General features: G+C 42.6%; 1 protein-coding gene across 1 annotated transcript in view; it reads right to left on the reverse strand.

The window, feature by feature from the left end:
• Positions 1-4,447: 4,447 nt before the first annotated feature.
• PSMF1 (proteasome inhibitor subunit 1) overlaps positions 4,448-19,706 on the reverse strand; it is a 53,615-nt gene continuing 38,356 nt past the window's right edge. The window contains exons 5-7 of the mRNA XM_065892216.1: positions 7,077-7,130; positions 5,781-5,939; positions 4,448-5,245 (exon numbers count right to left, since the gene is read on the reverse strand). Coding sequence (XP_065748288.1) covers positions 5,194-5,245; positions 5,781-5,939; positions 7,077-7,130 — 265 coding nt within the window. The 3' untranslated portion in view covers positions 4,448-5,193. The remainder of the gene's footprint in view (positions 5,246-5,780; positions 5,940-7,076; positions 7,131-19,706) is intronic.

Raw genomic sequence — 19,706 nt, forward strand, 5'->3', positions numbered from 1 at the left:
GGCTGGAAGTCGCACCCACTCCTGCTTGATTCTGAGAGCCCTGCTTGGCTTTGAGCAAATTACTAGACCTTTCCAAACCCTCTTTTTCTGGCCTAGAAAATGGGGATAGTATTTCATTACAGTTGTTATGATTTGAAGATATAATGTATGCTATTTTACAAGGGTACATGCATATTTTAAAACATATATGAAACCCATTTGAGTGATATGGGAGAAAAGAATAGAGAGGTTACAGGGGGTAAAACAGAAAAGACTTAAAATGAGGAGGTTCTTGCATGCGTCAGTCATAGTATGCCATGAATTGAGAAGACTGACTTGATTCTTTTCACCTGATATCCAGGTAAAGGAAAAAGATAAAAGGTTTGTACACTAGAGAGTTTCAAACTTTAAAGTGCACACGAATCATCTGGGTAACTTGTCAAAATGCAGATTCTCATTTAATAAGCCTGGTGGGGCCTGGGAGTCCACATTTCTAGCAAGTTTGTAGGGGATACTGTTGGTGCTGCTGGTTTGAGTAGCAAGGATGTAGCCTTCCCTTCTCAGGAATTCTCAAACTGGTCTCGTCACATGAATCACCTGAGGAACTTGTAAAAAATGGACTTAAAGGCCCTTGCCTAGTGATTTGGATCCAGGCCTGGGTTGGGGTCCAGGATGTACTGTGTCCTTCAAGCAAGCATCTTAGGAGACTGGTAGGCCTGGGCAAGCTGGAGAAGCATGGCTGTGGTGCTCATCTCTATCAAGGCCCATGTTGTAGACAGACATGACAGACTGGCTCATCAGACCTCTGTTCCAAATGTGCCTTCCTGAAGGGACAGGGAGGAAAAGGAAACAAGAACATTTTCCCAGGCTCCCTTGCAGCTATGGTTTGAGAGGTGATGTCGATTCCAACTATCAGCTGCACGCAGTTGAGCCTTGCACTTGGAACTGAGCTGAGAGTGAGGGCGCTCAAGGTGGCAGTATGAGGGGATTTACTTTCGGGCACAGATCTAGGCAGTTGCTGTGAGGCTCTGGAGTTTCCTGATCCCCAGATCAAGGCAATGATGATGTGATCTTGCTGATGTCTGCATCCGAATCTTCTTGTTTAAAAAAGCTAAAGTAGTTTGTTTCCTGCAGCCCTCCCACTGTCTCCCCTCTCAGAACCCGTCATACTCACAACACTCACCTTACGTGGCTAATAGGGAACACGGCCTATCCCATCTCCTCTATTAGACTGCGCTATCAGCCTAAGCAGAGACAGGCCCTGCCACTAGTGAGGTGTTCCAACCTCGTGTCATTGCTGCTCTCTGCACTCTAGGGTCTATCTTTAGTCACCTGAGTCTTGCCACTCCTCTCTGGCCACCACCCTCACTGCCTGCCACTTCTACTTGTGACACACCCTCTGGGTCAGGTTCAGGGTCCAGCACAGCTGGAGTGACTTAGTGTGTGCCTTGTGGTATCCCAAGGACAAACAAGAGCTGGGGGCTTGGATGCCTGCCTTTGAATCTCTCTTTCGGTGCAAAAAGTCAATAGTGGTCCATAAGCATGTTAAGTTTTATAGAAGACAAAGCTGAGGATATGCACGTGAGGGATCTTTCCTCTCCTTGGTGGGACCTGTCTCATTGGAACTGCCCAAAGTAGACAAGATTAGAAGGTGACAGATATTCACTGCTCCACAGATTCTAATTTTTCTTCTGTGAAGAGGCATGGATCAGTAATAGAATGTCATTAATGAGAGTAGAGAGGGAGGCCATTAAGGAAGCTGGATTTCAAATGAGGTTGTTATGGGGCTTGCTACCCACTTTCTAACTACACGTCAACAGGTACTGACCATCCAGCATAGGAATATAAAATCTGTTTTGAACATAATGCATTCTTAGAGTCAGGGTCTTGAGACCAATGATTTCACCATGGAGGCTGACAGAAGCTCATGACTAAGTAGATAAATGCAATGCAATGAAAAACACAGCCAGCTCTAACAATGAGGAAAGAGACAAGGCAAGGAAGAGAAGGTGGGAAGGTAGGGGCTGCCAGAGATGGTACACATGGTCTATGGCACTTCACTGAAAGACAAAGATTTAGAACCAGACCTTTATTTTACTTGTAAGCCACTGGATCAACAAAGAAATTTCAAACCAAGCAAAAGTGATGCCATGAATCACGCTAGACCCAGAAAGGTCATGGCAACTTCCCTACAGACAGGACCTTTTCTATATCACATCCAGCCCTGAAACTTCCCCAAAAGTCAAACCCAAACTCCTCTGTGGCTCACCAGCCGTGGTCATCCCAAGGTGGCTATTACCAAAGCCATAGTCTGCTCCCCAGGGGTGACTGTCTCTGGTCTCTGTTTTGCGTGACCTAGGTCAAAATTCTTCGTTTAAAAAAGCTGAAGTAGTATCTGCGGAGAAACCAGAACCCTCACACTCTGCTGGTGGGAATGTAAAATGGTGCAGTCACTTTGGGAAACAGTCTGGCAGTTCCTCAAAACAATGAGTTATCATATGATCCGGCAACTCCACTCCTAGGTGATATACCCAAGAGAACCAAAAACATACGACCACACAAAAACTTGTACATAAATGTTCATAGAAGCCTTATTCATAATAGCCAAAAAGTGGGAACCACCTTAACTGTCCATCAGCTGATAAATGGATAAAGAAAATGTGGAATATCATTTAGCCATTAAAAGGAATGAATTACTGATACATGCTACAACATGGATGAACCCTGAAAACATTAAGTCAAAGAAGCCAGACATGAAAGACCACATATTGTGTGATTTCCACGTGTAAGAACTGTCCAAAATAGGCACATCTTTAGAGACAGAATATAGACTAGTGGTTACCTGGGGCTGGGAGGAGGGAATGGGGAGTGACTGTTAATGGGCATGGGTTTTCTTTTTGGGGTGATGAAAATGTTCAGGAATCAGATATGGTGATGGATGCACAACACTGTGAATATACTAAAAACACTGAATTGTACACTTTAAAAAATGTGAACTTTATGGGTATGTGAATTATATCTCAATAAAGCTGTATTTTTAAAAAAGAGGAACAGGTTATTAAGTGCTGATGTTTATTGCTAAGGCTCCAACCTTTTGGGTTCCACAAAACATATACCTGAACCATTCCCTTTGGCTGCTTGGCTGGAAGGAGGGAAGTGGCCCAGACATACAACACACACCGACAGCCTGACTTGGAAGCTCCTGAAGGCCCCATTCACCTTCCCCCACATAACTAAGGCATAGTCTGGTGTTCCTCACTGTCCCTGATGCAAGGAGACCCACTGATGAATCAGACCTGCTGATTCTGCAGGTGGATCACTAAAGTTTCTATTTTCAGAAAACAGAATTATATTTATGGCTAACCTTTCCACTTTTGCTATTAGAAAACCTAAGTGGCAAATTTATTGTTTCAATCTTGTCCTTTCCTTGAATCAGGGTCCTAAAAGTTATCTACCTCTCCCACTTGTCTGATGTTCCTTTAAATGCTTCGTTTTATAATAAAAGATGCTTTTATGAGCAAACTGCCCCAAGTCCTTCTGGTTGAAGGCATGATCCAGTTTCAAAACAAAAACGTTCCACCCATTAGCTGGCTCTTGAGGAAGACGACTATTAATGACTGCATTTGTAGCTCTGCCTGACCTCTGGGTCTTTCTCCAGAGCAGAGCTGTTCTAAAAGCTTCAAGGTGGTCTTTTACTAAATCAGTGCTTGAAATGGGGTCTGCCAGAAATGCCCAGGAAGCCAGCTCACGCGAGCCTCCATCTTGGATTGCCCCTGGGCACATATGCCTGTTTAGTTTACTCCTAACCCACTCTCAGACACAACAGACAGGCAATTCGGGCTACAGCATATTAGCAGACGCCTCAGGTGGCCCTCTGCCCACAGATAAATAATACATCCTAATTTAGGGGAAGGAATCCAAGGAGCTGAGAAGTGTAAGGACCCACCCGTGGCTGAAATGCTAGTTAGGGAGTGAAAGTGACTAGTGCCTTGATCTCTTGCCTCTGAGTCTGGTGCTCTAGAGTGCTCTTTCCACTCCAGCACAGGGGGTTCATCCCTGACCACATCTGTCAGGCCTCAGGCTGAAAAGCCTTCCTGGGTTGTTTCTTGCATCACTAGCTCCTTCATTCACCCCTATCACACACTCCCCCCAACCCGCCCCCTGCCACTGGCTTTCAGAGACCAGGCTCCCTGCTTGTCCTGAAGTTCAGCACCACGCTGCTATGCTTGTGTCTGAGCCGCAAGAGGGGTTTGCGGACTCTGTAGGTAAGTACCACACAAAGCCTTGAACCTTTATTCTTTCCCTTTTGCCCCAGTTCCCAGGGGTCATCAGACATACAAGCAGACACCAGAATGTTTTAGAGCAAGAAAGGCACACCTCAGATTTCGTAGGTAGACACGATGGCCCTGGGAAGGGAAGGGACCTGCTTAGGGTCACTCAGTAAGTTAGTGGCAAAAAGAGACTAGCCTTCAGGTCTGTTCTGTTTATTCCTCTGTTCATAGGCTGCCATTGCCCAGGCCCAGAGGGACCCAGAGGACTGGCTCAGACAAGCAGAACTGGAAGATTTTGCCCTTTTCAGAATGATGCAGTCTTTCCACAATGTGCCTGTCCTTGAGAAAGTCATCCCTGTGGCCTATGGGGTTTCCAGTCACTCATTTTCATCCATGAAGCCAGACTGGGACCCATTCTTAGTGGTGTCAGGAGCAAGAGCAATTTATGAAAGGGAGGTGCCTGAGACGCAAGAACAGGCCCTGGGTAGGAAAAGAGAGTCATTTGGCCCCTCAAACACTCAAACTCTCAAGTCTCATAAACGGAAGGAACTGAGCAGCAAAGAAGAGTGGGAGACTGGCAACATGATTTTTGTATTGACATTTGGTTCCTAATAATAACATCCAAAATGTGTTCTGTTCTTACAGCGCTGCAAGCGGGACTGCATCGGGTCGAGGGTGTATGTTGCCGGAGTCTTCCCTGGGAAGTGGGGAGGAGCTGGTGGTGAGACACTGATTTCTCTTTGGGACCTATATGCAGCCAGGTGGACAGCTACAGCAGGTACCTTGGCCCTGGCAGGGGGTGGGGAGGCAATCCCAGCTGGCCTGCAAACACATGGGCAGAGTCCCTTGCCCCCAGCCCACAAGAAAACGGTTGCTGATGGGGCTAGCAGTGGCAGCTCCAGGAGAGTAGAGGGAAGGATGGTACGTTACATTCTTGAGGCCTTCACAGGTACATGTCATCATAGCCCGGCGGGCGGAGATGGTCTGGGTTAGGTCTGGAATGGAAAGAGGGGCTGGTGAGTTGGGGCGATGGAGAGCCAGCGGCGCACGGGCACACAGGGTCCTGAATGGAGGGAGCCTGCCTCAGAATGATGTGGTGCTTTGTGCAGTTCAAGAGCACGCACTCTAGAGTTGGGTCTGAATTCTTATTCTCCCACCTTGGATAAGTTACTCCACCTTTCAGGGCCTTGATTTCTGCATCTGTGAAATGTGGACAGTAATATCTACCCACAAGTGTTGACATAAGGATCCAATGAGTTCCTGACACATACAAAAAGTCCATTAAGTGTGAGTAGCAACCCCTCCTCTGAGTCCTCAGTGATGGGAGCTGGGGAAGGGAGGCACTGAGGAAGCTCCTAGAAGGCTCCAGGGAGGCATCAGGCAGGTGCCTGGAGGAGGCTCCACTCTCTTGGCAGCAGGGGACAGAGGTAGTGGTGACTCTGCACCTGGCGTCAGACGCCTTCATTCCTGCAATGCTGAGCTGAGCTGCCATCAGGTCCTACTTCTCAGCATACCTGAGTGAATACCTACCCAGGTGGGCTGGTCCCAATGGGTCCAAAGGGGTCAAAGCGTGCTCCTGGGGGCACAGCGCCTGGAGGAAGCCGGTTTGGGAGGCCCGATGATGGGTCAATAAGTGCTCTTGGGAAGCCGGATCTCAGGGGATCCACGATCATGCCACCTCTCCGACACCTGAAGCAAGAAGGAACGATGGGTAAGCAAATGTGGCAAGCAGCTGTCGGAGAAGGAGTGAAGGTGGTGAGAATGGACTAAAAATGACTGGGACATCAACTGTGGATGGTTCAAGCAGACATACACGGATGGCTGCCTGAGTGCCAGCAGGAAGGGGGCAAGAGCAACAACACAAAGAGCACACCTTCTCTGGCCATCAGGGCCTGTACTTTCAGCTCTACAGGCTCCCTGAACCCATAAAATTGAGATCCCTGCCATCTCCTGCACCCAAGGGGGACAATTCGATAAAGAGCGTGTGCCAGAACTTGTCAAGGTCAATGCAGAACCATCACAAGGCTCTGCAGGCTACTACTTTAGGTCTAAGGACTAATGAATTGAGATAATTCATGATGCTAGCTTTTTTGCTGTTTCCTTAAAGGTCTCAGGGCAATCCATAATTTGGTTGTCCAAGTCTGGCTCTTGACAGCATCTGTCCCTCACGGAATTCCATGGATCTGACCTCATGGCTCCAACTAGGATGAATAAGCTGATGTTCCCCAAATTCTGAAGTCACTGTTCAAGCTTAACTGCAGACTTATATGACTTCCCCATGGTCTAAAGGTGAGACACTCAAGCTGGGGACACTTTGCAGCAGAGGTTAAAATCTAAAAGCATTCAGAGAAGACAGTGCCTAGCTGAGGCTGAAATAACTTTGTTGGGGACTTGACAAGAACCACACCAGAGTCTAATGGGGACCAGAGACTCCCCTTACCAAGTGAGGTGACCTCTGAATAGCCCTGAACTGCCCTCAGGTCTGTAGCCCACTGTGTGCTCTTCAGTCTGCACCTGATAGATCCCCATGGTATCCTTCCAACCAAGGGACAGCTGCTGTCTTCCACCAAAACAAGCAGGGCCAGAAAACAACAGAGGAGCTGCCCACTGGGCTTGCTCAGCCACTCCCCAACACTCAGAGCCCTCCTGCACTGCTCCAGGTACAGCAGAGCAGAGCAGTGGCAATGCTTTCTCAGCCACTCAGCAACAACTGCTTCCTTCACCCCAAAGGAAGACTGATGAAAAGCTCTAAAATTAGAAGATGAGCTTGGGCTGAAAGGCCATAAGAGCAAGTCGTGTTGCTGTCACCTCCCCAGCAGTACTCACCCAAAGGGGTCTAGGTCCTCTCCCCCGACAGCAAACGGGCCCAGGGGATCACACCTGAAACAAACAAGGGACAATTACTGAAAGTCCCAGAGCAGCCTGGGCTCCCAGAGGTCCAAACCCGATGCCTTTGGGGACACAAATGTACTCCCAGGCATGGGGGACAGGGGAAGCCCCTGCGTGAGACCAGAACACAAGGGATATTTCAAAGTGGTCCCTGGCACAGACTAACACTGAAATTATTACAATGGCAATTACGCGAAAAGAGCTGGACAGGGCTTCCCTGGTGGCGCAGTGGTTGAGAGTCCGCCTGCCGATGCAGGGGACGCGGGTTCGTGCCCCGGTCCGGGAAGATCCCACATGCCCCGGAGCGGCTGGGCCAGTGAGCCATGGCCGCTGAGCCTGCGCATCCAGAGCCTGTGCTCCGCAACGGGAGAGGCCACAACAGTGAGAGGCCCGTGTACCGCAAAAAAAAAAAAAAAAAAAAAAAAAAGAAAAAAAAAAGAAAAGAGCTGGACATAAAACTAGAAACATGGAGGATCCCAGTAATGTAGAAAGATAAAAATATGAACAGTGGCAACCAGATAAATTTTATTTTATTCATACCTTTCCCAGGCTCCTGAAATTTGTACAAAGAACCAAGAACATTTAGATCAGAAAAATACTATTCTAAAACCCCAAACCAAAAGCTCAGATTTAAAAGCTTCGAAGGGTGGAGTGAGATGGGTGCTCATATACAACTAGAACTGTGCTTCTCAACCTTTTTCTCATTATGGCCCCTGCATGAAATGCTAATATCACAGATACTGCACTGGAGAGCCACAAACCATTGTAATTTCTAAGATTTTTTTCACCCCCCAACCAAGAACCAATTTTTGCCCACACTGAGACTGCAGGAGCCAGGAGAATAAATTAGTGTGTGCTTTGTGGAGACCAAGTCTATACTAATATATATATACACGCAAAATATATCTGTCTCTCAAAAGCCTTCTGTATCTTTACATTCTGTGATCTGATACTTTTATGCCTAGGTATCCATCTTAAAAAAATAATTCATAATTCAAATGAAAATATCATCATAAAGACTTTAACCAAGGGAAGAGGATTGGCTGTAAATGGGGACCAGTTAGGCAGATCATGGTAATGCAGCCATGGAAACAATGTTCTTAGAATGTTTTAAAATGATGTGGAAAAATGTTTATGCTCCAGTGTTAACTGTGGGAGAAAAGGGGATTATCAACAGCCTAGGAAATCAACTATGAAAAATGTGTGTGTGTGTGTGTGTGTGTATAAATAAAACTAGAAAGAAGCATAACTGAAAATATAAACAGTGACAGTTAAACCTGGGAGAAGTTTCTTCTTTATATTTTCCTATTTTTTCTATATAGGATATGGCTACGGATATAATAAAACAAAGAAGATTTGGTATTTGAAAAAGTGTGCTTTGGAATCTGCTTAGAGCCCCAGTGAGCAATACAAACCTGACAGTTCTGGGGCATGGGAGACCTCAGAAAAGCCTGGTAAATAGCAGCTAATCAAAGCTTACAGGTAAGAAGCCATTAATTAAGCAACTAGGAAAATAATCCAAAAGTAGGTGCTTCTCCAGGTAGTTCTACCTTATGAGCTGGAAAGGACACCATGATTTAGATGGACATGGCTTCCAAGGGAAGCAATTTTTCCCAACCTAGGTTATTGTTTCCAAGCCATGGTTCACGGAGCTGGCAGTTCAAACTTTCTGGTGGCCTCCCAACAACCTGCCTCACTGGACAGACCAAGTGGTGCAGAGGGCAGCAAGCATTTTACACTTGTCTCCACAAACTGCCCCCTACAGAGCAGCAAGCAGAAGGAGCTTCTAGTGGCTATAAAAATGACTTGGAAAACAGAGCCTTGATGGCTCCTGAAACATGGAGCCACCTCTGTTTTCTCTCCTAGGCCACAGGGCATGGGGAGGAAAGAAGAGATAGAGAACAATGGAAGCTAGAAAGGCAGCTGCCAGGCCCACCCCAACAATCTGCTTTCTTGCAATTGTCACGGCATATCCTTTAGGCTCACACTCAACACAGTCTAACTGCAACACATGCACGCTTCTGTGAGCTCATTATATACACGCCCAGATCCTATTATAAAACAGTCTCAGTACTGGATATGCTGAATGAGGCTCTCGGGATTAAAAAAAAAAACAAGCTAATTTTTGTAAATGGTCTCTAGAATCAAGCCCCTAAAACTTCATCTAGTAATCAGCTGAAAGAGAGTGCTGTACACTAAATGCTGTAGGCGCAACTGCCTAGTGGGCCCACTGGACAGTAAGGCCTAGCTTCAAAACGGGCCCTTTGGGATTGGGGCCCTTTGAAGGCCCTTTGGGATTTGGGGGTGATCCTGACCGCACACAATTCCTCCTTATGTGCTCTCCTCTCCTCTTAGATAAAAACAACACGCCTCTCTTGGGCACACAAATCCTGTCGACGCCATTCTTATGGCTGAGGTGGTCTGGTGAATAGGAAAAACCTCAGGACTCTGGGTGGGGGATTGTCTGGCTGGTTGGCAGGGGTCTGGCTGGTTTGCACCTCAGTCTTCTACGATGGAAAATCTAAGTAGTAACACTCAAAGTGTCTGCTGTCATGGTGAAACACAGTATTGGACATGAACACATTTGTTGACAGGAAAGGCCTGGAAGAATGGAATAATAGCAGCTGCCGATATTTACTGACAGCTTGCTTTGTGTCAGGCACCATGCTAAATTTAGTTTTTAAAATTTAATTTTCTGAATAGGTAATGCCTTCACCAGTTTCAAAATTCAAAACAATACACAGATTGAATTCAAAATTCAAAAGATACACAGATCCATAATCTTAGGCTGGATGTGTTTTGGAATTCACAATTTTTCATGTTTCAGAAAGGTCAGATGAATATACCTAACATATTATTGTGTAGTACCCTATAACCAATACCTTAATATTTCTGCAAAATGAAGGAGAATTCACACAAAATGAACATATAAGGAGCTTAATGCCACTTCAGTTCACGTTTTGCTACCAAACAAGGTGTGGCACCAATCTTATGAAAAAAACAAAACAAAACAACAACACCGGGTTTTCAGAGCTCTTCTGATTTCAGAGTTGTAAGATAAGAGATTGTGGACCCGTACAAGTAAAAAAAATCTCCCTCTTAGCCCTGTCCTCCAGGCTACTCACAGACAACTAATGACATCAGTTTCATGTATGTTCTTCCAAAGATACTTTGCATATATGAGCAAATATGCATTTCCCCTACTTTTTAAACAGACGGATGTGCTGAGCTCCTTATAAATATTACCTTATTTTATATTTGCAATAGCCCTCTGAGGAAGTACAATTTTTTTCCTATTTTACAAGCGAGGAAACTGAGGCTCAGAGAAGCAAGTGTTCTTACACAAGGCCAGATGGGTAGTAAGTGGCCAAGAATGAATTCACACTAGGTTTACCCAACTTCAAAAGCCATGACCTTTTAATTGGTGTGTTGAGACCATTTACATTTAATGTGGTATGTTTAGATTTAGATCTGCCATTTTACTATTGCTTTTCCAATTGTTCTCTCTTTTTCTTTCCTCTATTTTCTCTCTTTTTAATTCAACTTCAGAGTTTCTGACTAGATCTCTTTGTAGTTTTTTCAGTGGTTGCTTGAGGGATTACAATAAACAGATGTGACTTTTCACAGTCTACTGAGAAATAGTATATTACCCTTTCAAGTCGAAGGTAAAAACCTTATCAGCATAAGTAAGTCCTTTCATTCACCTTCCTTGTCTTATATAACATACAATATTGTCATATTATATGACATATATAACTACAATGAATTTGTTCTAATTTTTGCTTTCAATTATAAAACATGTTTTAGAGAATTCAAGAGAACAGTCTATTATGTTTATCTAGATATTTACCATTCTTATTGCTCTTCCTTTATTCCTGATGTTCCAAGTGTCTATCTGGTATCCCTTCCCTTCTGTCTGAAGAACTTTCGTTAGCAATTCCTTCTGAGAAGATCTGTTGACTATGAATTCTCTTCGTATCCTTTTACTAAGAATATCTTAAAATCCTTCAGAAATAAAGATGATGTATTTGCTGGACATAGAATTCTGGGTCTGACAATCCTTTTTTCTCCATACTTTAGGAATGGTGGTCTACTTATTTCTGGTTTCCATGTATTCTGATGAGAAATCCATAATCATTCAAATTCTTATTCCTCTATAAGCAATGTGTTTTTTTCTCTAGTTGCTTTCATGACTTTCATTTTTAGCAATTTGATTATGTTTGAGCATGGACTTCTTTGGGTTTATCCTACTTAGGATTTGCTGAGCTTTTTAAATCTGTAGGTTTATGTCTTTTGCCAAATCTGAGAAGTTTTCAGCCATTATTTTCTTCAAATAATTTTTCTGTACTTCACTCTTTCTCCTCTCCTCCTAAGACTTTCATGACCGCAGTGTCAGCTCTTTTATAATTGTCCCACAGGTTCCTGAAACTTTATTTTAAAGTATTTTTTCTCTCTATTGTTCAGATGATTTCTACTGATTTATTTCAAGTATTTAATCTCTCCTCTGTTATCTCTATTCTGCTACTGATTCATCCAGTGAAATTATTTTGATTACTGCATTATTATTTTTCAGTTCTAAAATTTCCACTGGGTTCTTTTTTTTTTTTTTTTTTTTTTTTGTGGTACACGAGCCTCTCACTGCTGTGGCCTCTCCCACTGTGGAGCACAGGATCTGAACGCGCAGGCTCAGTGGCCATGGCTCACGGGCCCAGCCGCTCCGCGGCATGTGGGATCTTCCCGGACTGGGGCACGAACCCACGTCCCCTGCATCGGCAGGCGGACTCTCAACCACTGCGCCACCAGGGAAGTCCCCCATTGGGTTCTTTTTTGTACCTTGTTTCTTTGCTGAGATTTTCTATCATTCCATTTGTTTCTAGACTGCCCTCACTTCTCTAAGCATTTTTATAATAGCTGCTTTATATCTCTGTCATGTAATTATTCCAACATTTGCATCACATTGGAATATTGGCATCTGTTGATTGTCTTTTTGTGAGCTGAAATTTTCTTGATTCTTTGTATGCCCAATAATTTTGAACATTCTGTCATGAGGTTTGGGGAGAATCCTGGTATTTTTGTCTTAGCAGGCAATCAACCCAGCTGGGTTTGGGATCCAAGTTCAGGTTTCAATGTCAGTTCTGTTTGGAAAGCCTTTGCAGTGCTATCCAGCTGTGTACCACGTATGTGCTAACCAGTGGTCAGTCTGAGACCTGGCAGTGGGCTATCCTGTAGTTCTGTTCTCAAAGTCTTTGGTGTGCTATTTACAATCAGATCCACTTATGTACAGCTTGCAGGTAAGGCCTGGAGTCCATAAGTTTATGGAGTTGCTTTCTGAACTCTTCCGTTTCTGTGATCTATCTCCTTGATACCTTCCAGTTCCCTGGGGCTCCTCTTTTGGTCCTCTGGCCAGAAAGCTGGGACACTGCTTACCTTGCTCTGCCATGTACTTCCCCTGACAGTGCCTGTGTCCACATGCCTGTATCAAATGGAGGGAGAAGAAAGAAAGAAAAAAAAGCAACAGTGGTTCACTCCATACTCTTGACACAAGTCTTATTGGAAAGGAAGGGTCTTCTCCCTCAGTTTTAAGTTTGTGGACTGTCACATGCTGGGGTATAAAACAATGGAGAAAAGGAAGAAGAAACACGGGAGATTTTCCTCATTCTCTCTTGAGCACTAGACCCCATTCCCACTCCGTTAGCCAGAATGGAGGGCTGTCCTGGAGTGCTCTCTTTCCATGCCAATATCTAATTCCTTGTTTTGGGCTTCCTTGAGTTCATACTGGAGGCCAGTATGGTGGTATTTCAACCTCTGGTCTTCTTTACCAATCTATCTGCTACTACTTTTCAGCATCCTCAAATAATTGCTCCATGCATTCTATATAGCTGCAGTCAATGGGAAAGTCAGGAAGGAGTGTGCTTATTCCAGAACCAGAGTCTTCCAAACCTAGGCTCTTAACCGGTACAGAACATCAATATGGCTGCTTTCAACACAGCTGCTGGTCTGCACCCACTGGTGATCACCAGGCATGAACGCAAAGCTCTCCATACGCACATCAGAATTCTTTAGGAGTGCCGGCTGTGCTTTCACAGTGCATCCAGCAGCAATTACCTGAAGATTTCTAGACCCTGATCCCTGAGTCAGTTTTCATGGCATTGTTTGAACCACCTAGGCCAGTTCTGTTCAAGTTGTAATGTGCACATGAATCAGTGGGAGAATCTTGCTAAAATGTAGGTTTTAATTCAGAAGATCAGGGATGGGACCTGAGATCCTTCATTTTCTGAAAGCTCCCACATGATCTGGCATTGTTGGTCTGGAGACCACCAATGGCTAGGCTGCATCCCAGCGAGGGTACAAGCTGGGGAATTTTTGTGGTCTGGGTTTATTTGCTTTGTCCTGCCAAGTGTGGAAACTTAGGACTGGGAAAATGGAAATGCTGATAGCCATAGACAACAGTGTGTGCACATAAACAAGGAGAGCACCAGTTATGTGCTCTGAGCAAGCAGGGCACTACACCTTTCCTTTTCCCCACTCCTCGATGAACTCATAGGATAGGATATCCTATGAGTTCAAAGGTGAACTGGGGACTGAGAATGGTTGGAAAATACTACATTTAGGCTAAGTGAACAAAGATTTTCAAAAGAGAAAGAAAATATATGCGTATACTAAAAAAATTATAAGAAAAATGTCACCCATCATCTGACTCTAACATCATGGCTATTTTTGCTATTCTTTCCTAGTCTTTTTAGAAGCATATTTTTAGACAATTATAATAAATATAATTTTAGATCTCACTGTTTTCCTCCACTTGTGTCCTATATTTCTCATGTTGTTTGTCTTTGCTATTAACATTTTTAATGGCCAAATAATAGTCACTCAAGTGAAGCAAATTTTTAAAATTTACTTAATTTTCTACTGTAGGTATTGGGGTATTGCTTCTGGTGTGTGTTAACTATAAATAATGCTGTAATGAATAACTTTCATGCTCATATTTTTTTCCAGGTTAGAAATCGATAACTGTTATTCTTTGCCCATCCGACCACTGTATGATGGGAACCGACAACCTATTTCTCTGGTCAAGAGACAGAAAGCAGTTGTACTCAGGAGCTTCAACTGTACCTGATTTAGATGATTTACAAGGTTAGATTTAGGTCCTTTAAGCTGATGAGATTTAGATAAGATTTTAGGCTGAGCTGATACAGTAATGGCAAAAGCCTCCTCAGAACGCTGGGGGAGGGGAAATGTATTTTGCCTTTGGTAGAAATGTCCTCCTCTCACGATTCCCCACCCCTTAATCCCCAGAATCTGTGAGTGGGATGAGAAATCACTCCTGCATTTATGTTTTATGGCACAGTTGACCTCAAAAAGGGGGGATTGGGCTTCCCTGGTGGCGCAGTGGTTGAGAGTCCGCCTGCGGATGCAGGGGACATGGGTTCGTGCCCCGGTCTGGGAAGATCCCACATGCCGCGGAGCGGCTAGGCCCGTGAGCCATGGCTGCTGAGCCTGCGCGTGCGTCCGGAGCCTGTGCTCCACAACGGGAGAGGCCACAACAGTGACAGGCCCACGTACCGGAAAAAAAAAAGGCGGGGGGGGGGGGGGGGTGATTATCTGGGTGAGCTAATCTAATCATATGGACCTTTAAAAGCAGAGAACTTTCTCTAGCTGGAGGCAGAAGTAAAGGTGGAAGGGAAGATTTGAAGCATGAGAAGAACCTGACACACTGCTGTTGGCTTTAAATATGGAGGCAGCCACGTGAGAAGAAATGCAAGAGGTTTAAGGAGGTGAGAGAGAGGCCTCCAGCCAATAGCCAGTGAGGAATGGGGTAACAAGAAACTGAATTTGGGTTCACTTAGCTTACAAATGTTATGTGGATGATGCCTTTCTAAATAATTTAAAAGAAAAAGACTAACTCCAGCAGTGAAAAGGATGTGGAAATGACACCAAAATATAGGGGGAATGCGAGTTAATACTACTGTTTAGGGAGGCAACTGGGCAATACGTATCAAAATCTTTAAAAAGAGGCTTAGTCCTTAACATATTAATTCTACTGTCAGGAATGCATGCTAAGGAAATATTCAGATGTGTTCTAAGTTGCACGAAAAGTATGTTCCCTGAAGCATTACCTATGGTAGCCCCAAATTAGAAATGACTTGGGCTAAAAAAAAAAAAAAACTCCTTGCATCATCCTTGCTTTTTCTTCCCATCATCAGGCCAACCCATAAGCAAGTCCTGTATAGTATACTTCCAAATATATCCCAGATCATCTACGTATCTGCCACCACCTACCACCTACCATCATTATTTCTTGCCTGGGTGCCTGTGTCAGCCCCTTATCTGGTCTTTCTGTTTCTACTCTTGTCCCTCTCTAATCCATTCTCTACAAAGGAGCCAGAAGAATTTAAAAAAAAAAAAAAAAAAGGTAAATAATATCAAGTCCCTCTATTGCTAAATACACCTAGTAGCTTCCCTGCTCCTAACAATGACCCAGGCTCTACACAAACTGTCCTTTGCTTACCCCTACAGTGTCATCTCCCATCACTCTTCTGCACCATGCTCCAACCATACTAGCTTTCTCTTTGTTCTTGGAATAATCCAAGCCAAGACCGTTTCTTTTGAAGCAACTGCTGATATAGGTGCCAAAAGGAGAAAATATCCCTTTGAATCCCACACCAATGTTTATGAGCTGTGTTTCTTTGGGCAAGTTGATTAACCTCTCTGTGTCTCAGTTTTCTTTTCTATAAAATGGGGATAACACTAGCACCTATCTCTCATTCTCTTGTTAATGAAGGTTAAAAAAGATTATACTTTATACTTAACGTAATAAATAGCTCAGCACACAGTAAGGGCTCAATAAATATTACCTATGTTAGTTGCCAGAATCTAAGTGGGATCCCTTAAAAAAAAAAAAGTCAATGGTTAAAGGGGTCCCAAATGGATCACTTGCTAACCAAAACATTTTGATGGCTTCCATTACCCCAGGATCAAACCCAGCTCCTTAGCACGTAAGGCCCCTTGTGATGTGGCCCCCATGTTCACCTATTCTCCCTTCACATGCCAGCACAAGTAATATATAACCCCCTGATCCCTCCCCTGCCTACAAACACACACACACACACACACACGCACACACACACACACACACACACACACGATGATAAGATGATTTCATAGGCCCATTTGTATCCACTGTTCCCTTGGCCACAAATGCCAATTACTCCCAATACTACAGATTTTTTATTAGTCCTTTAAAATTTAGTTCATCATGCATTATCTCAGTGAAGCCCTTCCTTCTATAACCTATCTCAACTCAGTCCTTCATAATAATCAACCTTTTCTGAGCAGAAGACCTCAGACATACTTCTTTCACGATTTTAAAAAGAGTTAACGGTCTGGAATAAAAGGGGCAATCAGCCCTAATCGACTGTGAACTCCTTGTAAGTTAGGTCCATACCTCATCATGTATTCCCAGTGCCTAGCACAGTATCTGACACATAATTGACACTTAGACCCACTTGGAGCTAAGAAATTGTGTAAAGGATAAAAGCAAAGGTTTCAGAGTTTGACCCAAGTTCAAATTCTGGCTTCACCATTTAACAGCTGTCTGACCTAGGGCAAATCATGAAATCTCTAAGCCTTAGTTTTCTCCCCTGTAAAATACAGACAATAGTATCTATTTCTCAGGGTTGTTATAAGGATTAAATGAGAATGTTTATAAAAGCTTAGCACCTGGTATACAATAAAGAGTTTAATAAGTAGTATCCAGTATTCTATCATTATAACACAACTTCTGCTCCTTAATGGTTGTGGTCAAGTTACTTACACATGAACCTCAGTTTCATGTAAACTGTAAAAGGAGGATAGCCCTTACTGATCTCATGGGGTTGAGAGGATTAAATAAAAGCATGTGGATGAAATGACTAGTATGTTGTCTGCAATAGTTGGCATTCAATAAAAAGTAGCCATATAAATATTACTGAACTAGCTTTGCCATCCATGGGAAAAAGATCAAAGGGATAAAGATTTCTTCCATTCTAAGGAAAAGAATGAGGGCAACTATTATTGTTTCACAAGTAATGAAAAATGAAAATTATTAAGGTGGCATAGGTAGAGGATAATTCTTTTCAAAATTTGGTGCTAGATCAAAGCTAAAATGTGAATCTATCTCACAACACATAAAAATTAATTTCAAATGGATTATCTTAATATAAAAGGTGAAACAACAAAGCTTCTAGAAAATATGAGAAATTCTACATGACCTTGGGGTAGGGCAAAAATTTCTCAAACAGATCAAAAAAGCATCACATATAAAGGGAAAGTACTGATAAGCCAAACTACATAAAATATTAAGAATGTTTTAATTTAAAAAACACCATTAACAGAGTGAAAAGACAAACTACAAGAGGGAAAAAAAAAAGATTCAAAATGTGGTCCATGGACCCCTGGGGGGTTCCTGAGACTCTCATTTCAAGGGGGGTCCATGAGGTCAAAACTATTTCATCTTAGAAGCTATCTGCTTTTTCACCGTGTTGATATTTGCACTGATGGTGCAAAAGCAATGGTGGGTAAAACAGTTGATGACTTAGCATGAATCAAAGCAGAAGCATTCAACTAGCAGTCACTGTAACCTCCCTCACCAGCCACTCCGACCACGCCCACCCCCATCCAGTTTTCCTTCAGAATGTCCTTAAAGAATCGTTAAAAATTACCAAGTATTCTAAACTCTCAATCTTTGAGTACACCTCTTTTTAATATTCTGTGTGATGAAATGGGAAATATGCATAAAGTACTTCTGTGCATGTAGAAATACAACAGTTGTCTCAAAGAGAAGTACTTGTGCAGTTGTTTAAGTTGCTAGCTGAAGTAGCCGTTTTTTTCATGGAAAACCATTTTTATACAAAACAATGACTGACAAACAAACCATGGTTATTCAGACTGGGCTACACAGTTGATACTTTCTTGAAAACCATGTGAACCTGTTACTGCAAGGAAAATAACTGACAGTATATGTTGCCAATGATAAAATTCAAGCTTTCAAGTGAAAATTAGCAATTTGGAAATTTGTATTCACCACTAGCTTGACGGCTCTCCCATACTGATGCTGATGAGATCAGTAATATTGATGAATGTGATTTTTAAAATATTGTTTAATAAATGTGTCAACGTTTAGCGAATCTGCACATCTCAGTGGACCAACAGTTTCCAAATAACCAATTCATGATCTCCCAATAGCATGCATGCACTGGTAAAAGATCCATTAAAAGGGCATGATAGAGCAATGGATTTTAATGTAATAATGTACAAAAAGTTCACTGATATAGATTCAGATTCTACACTGCAACTAACCCTTTGTGAAAATTAAGAAAGGGAAACTAACTAAAATGGAATCAAGAGGCCAGAAGGGAGAGCAGAGCCTTCATGCACGAATCACTTGACATCAACATAGACCCCAGAAGGAAGAGAGTACCTTACATCTCCCACAGGAAGTGATACTACTTTACTACTGCCAGGAAGAGGAAGAAAGATCTTCTCCTTGTCTGGCAACAGCTCAGCCAATGAAAAACCATTATACTGCAAACTCCCAGTTTTCTCCAATGGACTTTAGGTTTATAACAGCCCCTCCCAACTTCCCCTTATTCTCTATAAAAGAACTTCTCCTTTGCTTTACCAGACTTGCATGTGGTGAACCACAGCTGCATGCCCGAAACTGCAATCCTTTGCTGCTCCTGGATAAACCTGTTTTGTTGGTAATAACTGGCTATTTTATTGTTTTACCTTAACACCTTAAAGAAACTATCACTTATCAAGTTTTGGTGTAATGCAAAGAATATCCACAATTACTACTACTCTCTTTTCCAACAACTTATGTTAAGGCTTAAACAAAAACATTATCACCTACAGACTAAATGCAGAAGCAGAAATGAAAATCCAGCTGTCTTCTATGCCAGTATTAAAGATATCTGCAACAATGAAAACAATGTCACTCTTCTCATTAAGTTTTTGATTTGGAAAATAGTTATTTTCATAAAATTTGTTATTTAGGTTAACACACAACAGGTTTATTATTATGTTTAAATGAATGAATAAATGTATATTTAAATTTAAAATTTAATTTTTTAATTAAAAATTTCAGCTATAATTTATAATATGGTAAATATTGATAGATGCAACTCAAACAAACAAGAGCTCTTTTGGGGTCCTAAATAATTTGGGGGAATGCAAGAGAGTTCCTGAGACAAAAAAGCTTGAGATCTGCCAGCACAGAAAATATAACTCCAGGAAACAAAAGAAAAAATTTATATACAGATGTTCACAGTGTACTATTTAAAATGAAAAATTGGACATTCTTGAAATTCCCTGTGGAGGTTAGGCAAACTACAGCATATATTAGTAGAATAAAATATCAGATACTAAAAAATATGTTAAAGGAACATATGTATAACTGATTCACTTTGTTATAAAGCAGAAACTAACACACCATTGTAAAGCAATTATACTCCAATAAAGATGTAAAAAAAAAAATTATCAGGCGGACAAAGAAGCAGACAATATGACATGATTATAATAATAATAAAT

This window comes from Phocoena phocoena, chromosome 15 (genome assembly GCF_963924675.1).
Source record: "Phocoena phocoena chromosome 15, mPhoPho1.1, whole genome shotgun sequence".
In the NCBI taxonomy this organism is placed as follows: Eukaryota; Metazoa; Chordata; class Mammalia; order Artiodactyla; family Phocoenidae; genus Phocoena; species Phocoena phocoena.